Raw genomic sequence first — 13,565 nt, forward strand, 5'->3', positions numbered from 1 at the left:
AGTCTTTGTCTAATTTGTTTTTGTAGTCTATTAATGGCAGTCTTTATTTTGGGGTCTGGTGTTCTAGTGAAGCGTCGTTTGAGAAAGTTTTTGTTGGAGATGTGGTAGGCTATGTCTTTTGGTAAGTCGTCGGTCGGGCTGTAGGGGAGGCGTACGGGTAAAGGTTTGGATGCGTCATTTATGGCGGTGCGTATTTTGAGGGCGAGATTGTCAACCGCAGAGTCAAGTTCGTCGGTGCTATTAATGTTTGATTTTATGGTAATGTTTTCGTCCACTTTCTGCATTAAGGCCGTCCAATCAGTTTTTTGTTTGGCTGTGGGGCAGCACGGGGTTGTGGTCGGAGGAGAGTTCGTTTACGGTTTGTATGCTGTACGCCCAGGATGATTTGTGTATGAGGGCGATATCTTGTACGTCTGGGGTGTGGCCACGTGACGGGAAATGTGTGGGACTCACGGGGCCGGCGACTACTAGATCGGGATGGGAAGCGGCGAATTTGTGAAGGATTCTTCCGTTTTTGTTGGTGCTCCTACTATTCCAGGCGGATTGCTTCGAGTTGAAGTCTCCGGCTAGAATAGTAGGAGTGGGACCATCAAGAAGCAACTCGAGATCTTTAGGATCTATTACCTTTTGGGGGGGGTTGTATATTGAGTTGATTCTAAATGGACCGGAAGATTTTGTGAAGATGCTAATGGAGGTGCTCTTTAGTGTAGAGAGGGTAGGTGTAGTATTGTGTTGGTGTGTGATTTTATTGTTCGCGTAGATGGCTGTGCCAAGACCTCGTGAGTGTAACCGGTCATTCTTGTACAGTGTGAAGTTGGCGATTTTTGGTGCTTGTGCGGCTGTGAAGTGTGTTTCGTTTATGAGTAGTATGTCTAATTTGTGTGTGTTGGTAAATAGGCGAGCTTCGAGCAGGTTTTTGTCGAAATCATTGGCATTCCAGAATGCCAAACGGAGCGCGTGGGGCAGGGTGGTGGTGTTAGCCATAATTTAATTTAAAAAAAGGGAAATAATCTGGGGGGCTGCAGAGAGCAATATACTGATGTAATCTGATGGGTTTTGAGCTGAGAGAAATTTTGGTAAGAGGTCGGCGAGGAGTTCGCCGAATTTTTGCATGTTTAATTTTTTGAGGAAATCTGTAAATGAAAATGGTGCTGGATTTATTGGGGGGGGGGTGTTTGAAGAACCTGAGGGGTTGTGGATGAGGGGGGCGGGTTGCGGGGTAGGGGTGGGGGTAGTTGTGGGTGCGGGCTGGTTCATGGACTGGGCGTAGGAGATGGAGGGGTTTGTGGGGTTGGATGTAAAGGTGACTTGCGGGTTTACCTCAGGTCGGCGAGCGTGGCGGGTGGAGGATGCGGGGCGCTTTGGGCAGCCCTGGTAGTTGGCGGGGTGGGGTCCGCCGCAGTTAGTGCATGTGGCGTCTCCGTCCTCCTGCTTGTGGGAGCAGGTGGCTGAGAGGTGGTTTTCGGGGCACTTTACGCAGCGGGAGGGCAGGTGACAGCCCATCGCGGAGTGCCCGAAAAGCTGACAGCGGTGGCACTGGGAGGGGGTGGTTTTTGGGTTTAGATATTCCACTTTAATGCGCAGCTGGAAGAGTGTTTCTAGTTCGAATATTTTTCGTCCGGCTTCGCCGTGGTTCAGCTGAACGAGAACCAGGGGGGCCGCAACTCTGTTTGGACCTGAGCGCATGCGGGTGACGCTGATAACGGGGAGATTAAGCTCTTCAAGCTCTTCTTTTATTTCATCTGTGGAGGTAGACGGAGGTATCCCGCGCAGCACTGCTTTCGTAGTCTTGTCTTCGTATAATTGAAAAGTGTGGAAGGGCACTTTGAACGCGTCGAGGAGACGGGTGGCTGTACGAAAGCTGGTAGAGTCTTCCGTGTTGAGAACGTAGCCTGTCGGGATCGCCTTTGAGTCACTAACTTTAACACCGGCTGCCTGTAGTTTCTGGCGCATCGAGTTCCAGTTGGTCGTGGTTCGGATAATTATTGGTGGAATTTTCGGCTTGAAAGTTTTCGGGGCGGCGGTGGGGTCCGAGTCTGTAGTTTTCGATCCTGCTGTCGAGATCGTGTCACTTGTCGTTGAGGCTGGGGGCGCGAGGACTTCAAAGCGGTTTTGAGAAAAGGATGCGACGGGTGAGGTGGGGCGAGGAGAGTTTGCCTTCCTCCTTTTGTTGTTGCTTGTTTTCTCGTAGGGCGTGATCCAGGGTGGCGGCGGGAAGTTTGGATCCTGTTCGTAGTCATCCTGGGTGGTGACGGGCGAGGCCTGGGACGGGAAGAGGGAAGCTACGTCCCCGATGTTGAAGTCGTCTGCGGTAGTTTGGTAGATTGTTGAATTGGCGGTGGAGCGGGGGTCTTGTTGCGAGGCTTGTGTACGTGTGTGCGGTATTGTTTTTAAATATTCGATGAGGGCCTCTCTGGATGGGTTGAGGTACCTCAGATCAGCCATTGTTTGTTCCATTTTATTCACTTGTTGTTTATTTCACTTTTAATAATAATAATAATACATGTTACAATACTACATGTAAAAATAATACGTGAAATTTGCATTTTGTCTGATTGTTTTTTCACTTATAGTAATAATAATAATACATGTAACAATAATACACTTGAAAATTGCACTTTTAAATGTTTAAACTGTTTTGTGGCACGGCCGCCGCGCGGTGGGCCGCGCGGTCGGTTTTGATTGTTTGCACTTATATTTATTGTTTTGAAGGCACTTTATTGTTCCGATGTCAGCTGGGTTCAGCTTGATTTGGAACCCAGCGCCAGCTGGCGATGTCGCACAGCTCATCAATCTCCCCCAACCTGTTGGCCACAAAGGTTGAATAACTGCGGGGGTCCGTACGGAGCCAGCACAGCACCGTGGTGGAGTCCGTCCAGTACGAGGTAGAGGTGATAGGGGCCTGGCATTCCTTCCGAAGGGTGTCAGCCAGGCGGGCAGCCATGAGCGCAGCCTGCAGCTCGAGGCGGGGAATGGAGAGCGGTTTCAGTGGTGCCACCTTGCATTTGCTTGACAAAAATGTAGCGGTGCTGCTTCTTTCTCCTGTAGTCTCCACTAGGTAGGCCACGGTACAGCAGGCTGCCTCAGACGCATCGCAGAAGAGGTGTAGAGCGAAGTTGTTTGCCTTGCTCAGCAGGCAACGCCTCAATATGCGGATGCTAAGGCCTTGTAGCATTCTGATCCACTCAGCCCACCTTGCTGCATGTGTCTCGTGGATGCGCTCATCCCAGCCAACGCTGGACCTCCAGACATCCTGCAGGAGAATCTTTGACCGCACGGTGAGGCAGGCCACGAAGCCTACAGGGTCGAAAACTTTCATGACAGTGCTTAGCAGCTGCCTCTTGGTCGGGTGCCGGATGAGCTCGGCCTTCTCCGTCTTCGTACATGAATACGTCGCCGACGGGACTCCACGAGAGGCCGAGCACCTTCTCGGTATCACAGGCACTGCTGCCGATGGCTATGGCCGCCTTGGCCCTCTTCTCTGCCGGCACGCTTTGGATTGCGGCGGGTGCGTTGGAGGCCCAGCTGTCTAGGTGGAAGCCTCCCCGGGATAGGAGGGTGCTGACGCCTCGTACCAGCGCCACAGCCTCGCTCACGGAATCGGCGGCGTCCAGATAGTCGTCCATGTAGAATTTTTCCCGCACTGCGGCGGCGGCGGCGGGGAATTCCGCGGCGCCTTGGTCGGCCACCCAAGGTGCGCCGGGCATTTGCGCCGGGTCCAGGAGGAGAGGGCTGACGGCTTCTCGTGCCTTTCCCTTCAGGGCACGCTGCAGCTGCATCAGATTCTCGGCCACCGTCATCCCGCAGGTGGCCGTCGACTGCAAGAATTGTGCCTTCCAGACCTGCCACTCTATGGCGTCACCAGCGTAAGGCGGCAGGTCCTTTGCGCTGGACTGCCGGGCGATGAGCGACGCCATCCGCTCATCTTCGGGGTAGGAGCGGGGCGTACCGCCGGCCTGGGACTGCCGGAGGGCGTCGGCAAACATGAGCGTCACCTGGGCGAGAGGGACACTCCCCTGGTTCACCCAGTCCCGCGTCTGCCTCGCTGCCTCGTCTGCGCGGTTGAAAGCCCCGTATCCGTCCATGGGGGCCTGCGATGGCGAGTCTGCACTCGGGGAAATGCTGGGAACGGAGCGGGCCCGCGGGTCACGCCGGGATAGCCGTACTGTGGCTCTGGTCCACCTCGCAGCGTCGCGGCGCCTAGGGAAGCGCCGTCCGTGAGTGGATCCGCAGCATGGTTTTTCTCCGTCCCGGTTTGAGCCCTCACATAAAACACAAGCGGCGCTTTTTGAGGGATTGATGCTAATTCGCCATTGTTTAAAGAATGATTCTAGTTTCGACGCGTGTTCTTGGACGCGTCGTGTAGCGGTCATTTCGCTTACTGAAGTCGACATGACTTCAGTGTCGTCTGCAAATTTGCCTATTTTGGTTTTTTTGGTGCGATAGTTGTAGATGCTGGGGTGGGGGATATCGCTTAGGTATATATTGAAAAGAGCTGGCGAGAGAATAGAGCCTTGAGGGACACCTGCTCTTAGCGATCTCACTGTGGAAAAAATTCCATCTAGTTTAATTCTAAATTTACGGTCTTTAATAAAATTAGCTATGAGTTGAAGTATTAAAAGGGGGATACCGAGGAAGTACATTTTATAAATGAGACCTCTGTGCCAGACTTTATCGAATGCTTTGCAGACGTCTAGGGAGAGGTCTACAGTGTGTTGGCGAGAGTTGAATCCGTTTGTAATTTGTTCGACCACCCGCAGAAGTTGGTGGAGAGTTGAGTGGCCCGATCGAAAGCCGTGTTGAAAGTCGGGGATGATTTTTAAATCGTCGACTATTTTTTTCAGTCTAGCGAGGATTAGCTTTTCAAGAATTTTACCTGCACTGGGAAGCAGGCTAATCGGTCGGTGGTTTATGGCCTGAAGGGGGTCTTTACCAGGTTTTGGGATAAGGATAACTTCTGCAGTTTTGTAGTCTTGTGGGAATAAACGATGTCTAAAGGATGCGTTGCTGATGGCTGTGAAGGAGCAAATGGCTTTGGAGGGGAGGCATTTTAAAATTTTGTTTGATATTAAGTCGGGACCGGGAGATTTTTTTGTTTTCAAGGTTTTTATAATTTTGGAAATTTCTTGAGGGGTTGTGAACGGGATTGGATTGTCAGTGGGGGTTTCTGTCAGGATGGATGAGACTGTTGATTCTACTGTTGAAACGAATTGAGGGTCATCGTAGGTCGTGGTCGGGGAAAATTGTTCTTCGAGACTGTCGGCACAAGTCTCGGCTTTGTCTCTAGAGGAATACACTGTGCCTTTTGGGCCCGTTAGGGGACTTATTCTGGTCGGGGGTTTTCTAAGGGTTTTGGAGAGTTTCCAAAAGGCTGATCTGTCGTCGTCGAGAGTGGAGATGAAGTCGTGCCACTGTTCGTCTCTGTATTTTTGAAGTTCGACTTTTACCTGGTGAGAGAGACGATTCATACGAATGCGATCAATCGGGTTAGAAAATCTTTGCCATTCCTTTCGGGCGAAGTTTTTTTCTCTTATAAGTTCTTTCAGTTCTGCGGGAAGGTCGGGTCTGTGTTTATCATTCGCGTCTTCGACGGTGGCAAAGTCTACGGCTGATTTTATATCGTTTGTGAAATTTTTAGTGGCTAAATTGAGGCTTTCTTCGTCGGTAATTGATGTTTGAACTTTTACTGATTCTAGTAGTTTGGGGAGTTTTTGCCATTGAATTTTTTTACGTGTAGATCTATGAGAAGGTACTGAATGTAGGGAGCCGTCGGATAAAAACAAGAGTATAGGATCATGGTCAGAAGATAATTTTTTAACAGTTTGAAGGGTGTAGAGCAAGGGGCAATTTTTCATTATTATTATATCTAAGACGTCTGGGTCGTGATTTGCGTTTTTGGGGAAAAATGTGGGAATATCGGGGGCAGATACTATAAGTGATTTGTCGGCTACGTAATTAAAAAGAATTCTACCCTTAGTGTTAGTGGTTCGGGAATGCCAAGAGCCGTGTTTTCAATTTAAATCACCTGCAATTATTGTGGGTAAGGAGTTATCAAAGAGTTTGTCGAGGTCCGGGGCAGTGAATTTTCTTTTGGGGGGGCTATACGATGAAATGAGTTTAATTGGACCATTATTTAGAGTATTTATGACTATAGCGGTAATTTCAATATTTTCTGAAGAGGGAAAGTTTATGATACAGTGGTCGATTGAATATTTAACTATGATTGCGGTGCCACCGCCTGAAGAGTGGGTTCGGTCGGTGCGGTAAGTTATGTAATTCGGAAATTTAATTGTTTTGCTGGGTTTTAGCCAGGTTTCGTTAGTTAGGAGAACATCGAGGTTAAAATCCATCAGAAATTGAAGGATTTCTCCTCGGAAATCTTTTACTTTACCGTCTGCATTCCAGTATGCAGCTTGAAGATTTGATGGTTTTCTACATTGTCTGGACATTTTAAAAGATTTTAATGGTTGTTGGAGATTTTAAATATATTTTTAATGAATTTAAATAAAAATAAAAAAGATATTTCATTTTAATGATATTACTGGATAGAGTTGAGAAGGATTTGAACATTGGAGAGCAGCCTAGAGTTCATCTCCATGGCAGTTTTGAGTTGGGCGGCAGCGTTTTGGAGTGCTTTAATAAGATTTGCTGGGAGGTTTTCGGGGCGGGGGTGGTGGGGCGTTGGGTGAGGTTTGGGGCAGGGTGGTGGGTTCAGGTAGAGGCGGGTAGGTGACGGTGGTCACGGGCGGGGGGTTTGGCGCTGAGGTAGAAGCGATGGGGGGGTTTACTTGAGGTAGGGGTTCATTGATTAGGGTTGTGGGGGGTCTTTCTAGTCGGTGTTGTTGGGAGGTTTGGGAGAACCTAGGAGTGCTAAAATTTGTGAAGGAAGGACGAGGCCAAGAATTTGGGTTCCGTACTGGGTATTGCATGAGGGGGCGGATATTTTGAGGGTTTATGTATCGGAACCGGTTGGAGAATCGGGGAGCAGGGCGTTGGGGGCGACCTTTGTAATTGGCCGGATGAGGCCCTGCGCAAAGAGCGCATTTAGCGGGAGTCGTGGGGGGCTTTGTGCATGCGCTCGTTGGGTGGTTTTCGCCACATTTAACGCAACGCGGAGTCGCGTTGCAGCATGAGGACGAGTGTCCGTGGAATTGACATCTATGACACTGTCCAACGGACAGTCTTTCTTTGTGGCTCTACTGTAATTTTAAGGTGGAGGATTCGAGTTAGTTCGGTAAAAATTTTTTTAGAGATTTCATTTTTTGTTAAGTTAACTAGCATCAGTGGGATTTCACGGCAGTTAGGGCCTGTCCGCATACGGTGAACTGAAAGAACCGGGTATGACAAGCCAAGTACGTCGCTGACCTCTTGGCTTGTTATTTCCTCAGGGATGCCCCTGAGCACGACCCTGAGAGGTTTGACCTCGCTTAGTTTTTTTCACTTAGAGTTTTAGTGATACGGTGGTGATCACGAGGGGTTTTCGGGTGGATGTTTAAAGTTTTTGAAAGATTTTTGGCGTAAAAATCTATACCCTTGTCGGAGAGGGACATTTCCAGGGCTGCCCAACCGGTTTTAGAGTGGAGCACCACTGGAGGGATTCTGGAGTTTGTGACTATTACTTGGGGGGTAGATTGAGGAATGGGAGAACTCGGGGGGGGTGGAGGGTGGGGGGGGGTGAAATTGCAGTCGGGTGGATGGAAGGAATGTCTTGGTCATGGAGCTGTTGTTTTTTTTTTGATGGGGAGGACGGCTCATGTTGGTGGGTGAGGTGGCGGGAGATTTCCTGTCTCTGGTTCTTTTACGGAAGAGTTTTACCGTCTCTCATGGCGTGTCCTCAGTGCCAAAGGATGACTCTGATCCCGAATACTCTGATGCCGATTCGTCAGCATCAGAATATTCGCTGGCATTAGAGGAAAATGAGGTGGGACGCTTGCGGTTGCTTACAATTGGGGATGCTGGATAGTGGCCGGAGGTGGAAGCGATTGGGTGAGGTGAGGGGATAATGGAATTTGTTGGGGTTATATTCCCTGCGTTTGGAGAAAAGTTGGATGGTGAGCGTGCCAGCTCATATTGCCGATGTGTTAAGTTAAAAACATGGATTTTTTCATCTAAAGAAATATTATTTTTATCTGGACGTGAATCTAAGAACGAAACCAACTCAAGGTCGATCCGTTCATTTTCCATCTCTATGGGGCTGGACTATTGGGGGCGGGGGGAAGCCATGACGTAAAATAAAGGAGAAATTTAATAAACTTACAGAATTTAAACAGGAATTAAAGTGAGTTTACTACTTGGAGAGACTGTATGCCAAATATAACAAAAGACAAAAGACTTACAGGTTTGAATGGTGAAGATAGTCTGGTCGGTGGAGTTAAACAGCGCTGATTTTGTGGGACGCACAGGTTTGGTGGCTAGTGATGGCTCTAGCCTGGCTCTCTTTCAAGCGGGATGCACTATAGCTTCAAACACTGGGGTCACTGCACAAAAGTTCAAAGACACTGAATAAATTGTTTGAATATTGTTTATTTTTCACAAAAATCACTGAAGGGACGCTTGACGCGTATATGTCTGTGGTAGGTTAACTTTTACTTTCGCGAAATAATAAATGTTTTTATTTTTCTGGGAATTTGTTGAACGAGTTGGTAACAGAGGCACGGGCGGAAAATTCCACGAACTTGAGTTTGAAACTTGATAATCACTGTTGGTTACTATGCCGGGTGAGAACGGTAATTAGTGAGCGGGCGGGATTACCCAGAGTTGCGGTCAATTTTAACACTTGGAAAAACACAGGTGCACAGGTGGTTGCGGAGCGATCACTTGTAAGGTGTTGTCGGTAGTGGTGTCAGAACGAGACTGTGCTGGCTATCTGCCTTTCTGAGGGCCTGTTGCCCGTTTTATAGGCCGCCGGCGGGCGCGTGACGCTCACACGGGTCCATTTTCTCTTTGATTCCTAGAATCAAGGGCCGTGTTTGTGACGCGATCGCGGCGCGCCGCCGGTCCATTTACCGCCTCTCGGCCGATAGTTTCGGGCCCGTGGTCGAACGCGACCACGGCCTTTCTTTGTTCAGGCACGATTCTCAGAATCGCGCCTGTGGAACGTTCTGACGGCAAATCACCTCGCATGCCATGACGGCGCACGGCCCTTTGCTTCGGGCCGTGGCCGAACGTTCCCTCTCGTATAGGCACTATTCTCATAATCGTGCCCGAATTAAATGCTATTATGATACCCACCAGCTCTCCCAGTATACTTCTCTGCCCGTGTCCCCTAGCCAAGCTCCGACGTTTCATTTATTGTTTTTACATTTTACATTACATTTTCAGTTTTACATAATTTCATACACAGAGGGTCATAACAGTTTAATTTTATACATTTACATATTTCTTAATTTAGAATTTTATTTTATAATTTTAACGTGGGTGACTGCGGCCGAGCCCGGAGCAGTACGTCCGTTACAAATCTACTAATTTATAAATCCACAATAAGGCCTAAACTAACCTACGCTAGCCCTATCTGGGCCCACGCTTCAGAGTCTCAGTTAAAAAGACTACAAACGTTTCAAAATAAAGCCATTCGCATTGCCCCGGGAGCTCCTAGTTGGATGAGGGTTTCTCAACCACACCGGGATTCTGAAGTTACCCTCCTTAAAGATCATATCTTAAGTCTCGTGGAATCATATTATGCGGGCCTCCCCACTCATGAAAACGCGTCCATCAACTGCCTCGCACAGTACGATGAAAATATAATAACGACTCATAAAAACCTAAACAAATCCTTCGTAAACCTTAAAACCCCCCATATTGCACCCATGTTACCTTGCAAAAATATTTTCTAATACAACCGAAATTAAGTCTATTTATCCTACAACCTTTATTTATTTAAAATCATGATGAAAGAGAAAGGGGCCTTTTTGGCCCGGAGCTCTGTATGCCAATATTTCATAAGTCATAAGTAAGGAATCGATTGAAACGGTGCTACCGATTCATCGGATGAATGTGGTCAGTCTTCCATGATCACCAGGTTCTCTCTAAAAGGAGAACTACCTGGGACAGATGATAAAGTGTGCCTAGGAAAGACTGAGGGGGAATCTATTGGAATTACTTCCTAGGAAGGAGGTAATTGAGTTGTCGTGGTACTGTCTTCTAGATACTGTTTCAATACTAGTTTTGACAGATGATCTTTCTCGTCAAGAGAAAATTCACGGTGCTTACGAGCTTCTAAGAAATCAACTATGTTGTCTTCAAGGACACCAGCCACACGCTGGGAGTAGAGAGTTGACATGGTAGACATTTTTTCGGTCGTTAAGACAATTTCTAAATATTTGTTATTTGATTTTGCGAAAAGAGCAGGCGGTTTAAGATAAGGGGGGAATTTTTTTATGTACGCTGCTAACTATTTATTTAGTTAATTTTAAAAGAACGGACAATATATCACTTGTAAATTTAAAAAAAACGGAGGAAATGTGCGCTCCCTCACAGAGTTATTGCGCCTTCACTTACCAGCTGCAATCTTCCGAATCGATTACCGCTGTGGGTGGGCTCAGGTCCTTGTGGGGACAGGTACCTCCTGATGGGATTGGACCGTCATCAAGGGGGGGGGATCGTGGAGATGGATGCCGGTCTCGTCCCCGGGTTCATGGGGCGAGTCTGTTGTGGTTCGTGGAACGTGTATATGACGGTCCCCATCTTTGTACGCTGTTTCAGCTGGTAGGCGCCAGGAGGAACTACGGTTGGGGGTTTCTTCGGATCCACGGGGAATAACCGTGCGGGGAGCATAAGCCAAGCGGGAGTCTTATACCTCCTCTCTAGTATAGGGCACGTCTTCTGTTCTCGCTTCGCTGGATTTTTCTTGAAGGAGTGTAATGGGGGGACTGCTGATTAGGTGTGGGATCAGACCTAGCTGGTTGGCTTTGCTGCTGTGGTGGAAGTCGGGAAAATCGTTATTTTGACGGTCACTTTGGCGGTTATTCTGTCAGTGATATATGGGCTATGGTTCAAATTCATTATATAGTTTGGCTGGGTAGCTGGTAGGGCAACCCCTGTAGCTGGACATGTGCGCTCCCTCACAGAGAGCACACTTGGCAGGTGTGTCTGTGAGTTTGGTACAATCAGAAGATTTGTGTAACTCTGCGCATTTTATGCAGCGCTCGAGTCCGTGGCAGCAGTATTCCGAATGTCCGTGTGTTTTTGTTGCGCAGGCTTTCTACCTGGATCATCAGATGGAAGATCGAGGTAAGATAATTAACGATCTTTTTGCCATCATAATTTTCGACTAGAGGTATCGGTTTACGAGACTGTCCAGCTTTTCTCCGGTGAACGGATAGCACCGGATAGCTGAGGGTAAATTCAATCTTAATCCTCTCTGTATCAATATCTTCAAGGATAACCTCGATTACTACTTTAGGGGGTTATTCTTCAGGAGCTGGAAAGAGTGGTGTTCAATTTTGCCACTGATTAGCAGCGTGGTAACGAAAAAGTTCCAGAAGTAACTATAGACTCTAAATCGGGGAAAATACATAATGAAAAAGTAAAATCGTCAAATAAGTCCTCGATGCTAGGTTAAAAAGTCAACTATCATCAGACAATAAACTACTGCTTTACAAGACAATAACTAGGCTGGGCTTCACATACGATGCACCCATTTGTGGATTTGCAGCTCACATACATATATAAATGCTTCATGCGGAAGCAGTGGAAATAGATAGATTTAATACAATTTAAACAAAATCTTGTGATTATTATAATAAAATGAATTAAATCATTATAATCAAACAAAAAATATTGGATAATGGATGATGAAATAATAGTCATAATTATTTGTTCACTTACTCCTGAGGTGCGCCCGTAACGGCCCCCGAGTCTCCCATCGCGCTCCCGCCGTAGTGCAACGCACATGGCAGCACGCTCAGCGAGCTGCCGGCACGCGCGCCCACGCCACATGCGCGTAACGCCAGCAGCGCGCGCTCGCAACGTGCACTGCCATTCACACCAAAAGCCAGTTGCGCGTGCGTGCCCAGCGCGTCGGCAGACCACGCGGTGTTGGGAACGCCGAGGGTAGCTAACGTCTGCTCGACCATCTGAAATTGTTCAGTGAAAATATTACAAATTATATGCGCAAAGGAAGTAACTAACTAACCATCACGCCGTTTCCCCGCAGGGGTAGGCAGAGAGGACGGACCGCCAAACAACTCGGTCTTGGCACACACTTCTTGCCTCATTCACATTCATACATCGTCTCATACATACTCGTCTATTGTTCTGACTCTTGACATGGCCCGACTCAAGTATCTGATTCACTTGGTCGTGCCATGTCTTCCTCGGGCGTCCCCGACTTCTGCTACCATTCACATTTGCATCGTATATTCTCCAAAGGAAGTATTGTGTGTATTACACTATTGACGGAAACTAATAATACAAGTAAGAATCTGGTTAATCTACATCATATGAAGAACACAAAAGACAAGGTTTATAAAAGCTTTTAGAGCCGGGTCTAAGCTTCGACGCATTTAAAAGACGTTAAACAGCTGATATATTTTCAAATTTGATTTAAAATTTCAACTTTAAGTTCTAAAACGTTTTTTTTAAAGAGCGCCCTGTACGGTGAATGGCAGGGGAGCTTTGTCGCAAACCGGTTGGGCAGCGTTGTGAGGTGGCTTAAGGAAGGGGCTGTTGGAAGGGATTTATTAATGCGGGTCTTGAAGAGGCCCGGATTATATGAAGGAGAAAAAACAGATGCCGGTATCTCGTGAACGGGTGTTCACAAGACACTAAATCTACATTCTAGTGTAGGTATAACAACTATCGATAGATAGTGATGACTACTATAAAGTGTCTCTACGTATGAGCCGTGTTTTCAGCATGTTCAGCGGTAACATGTTGAACATTTGTTATTGTTATTTTATGTTTGATTATGCATAGTACCCAAAATGTTTAACTTTACCAAGTAATATCACAAATTGCAAATTCTCAAATAGTTTTAGATACATGCTGAAAACATGGATCATACGTAGAGATACTTTATTTGTATTTATTTATTTACGCCCTAATGGGCTTTTACATAAATAGGTGACAAGTTATAAAGTTGTGTTAGGTACATAGTTTATAATTAAAAATGATTTATGATTATATTACGGTAAATTAAAATTAATAGTGTGGATTACGGAAAGCAAAATAGGTATTAAGAAACATAGAAATATAAAAATCAAAGTGTATTCACTACGGAATCGTGAATTCATACATCTCAGTAAAGTCATTAAAAATATTTCGTTTTATAACTAATACGGAATCTTTAAACATGTCTACAATATTACCAAATTTATTGCAAAAATTATTATAAATTTATTTATTTTATTCATACTAATCATCACTATCAATCGATAGTTGTTATTCACTAGAATATAGATTTAGTGTTATTTTAGATTATGTGAGCCACTATTGGCTTACTATTAACAATCACTTACTATTAACTTACTATAACAATCTGAATATTTTATAATTAGTAATAATATTATGTTTACATATTTGAATTATAATTGCACATTTGACAAACTGCCTAGTTGAAGTTTAAT

General features: G+C 46.4%; 1 protein-coding gene across 1 annotated transcript in view; it reads right to left on the bottom strand.

Annotated features, from left to right (window-relative positions):
- The window catches only part of LOC149422108 (uncharacterized), a 60,803-nt gene that overhangs the window by 42,568 nt on the left and 4,670 nt on the right, over window positions 1-13,565 (bottom strand). Inside the window, exon 2 of the mRNA XM_089633527.1 lies at window positions 11,827-12,074. Coding sequence (XP_089489653.1) covers window positions 11,827-12,074 — 248 coding nt within the window. The remainder of the gene's footprint in view (window positions 1-11,826; window positions 12,075-13,565) is intronic.

The sequence above is a fragment of the Hesperophylax consimilis genome, chromosome 7 (genome assembly GCF_061612785.1).
Source record: "Hesperophylax consimilis isolate HC1 chromosome 7, BYU_Hcon_1.0, whole genome shotgun sequence".
NCBI lineage: Eukaryota > Metazoa > Arthropoda > Insecta > Trichoptera > Limnephilidae > Hesperophylax > Hesperophylax consimilis.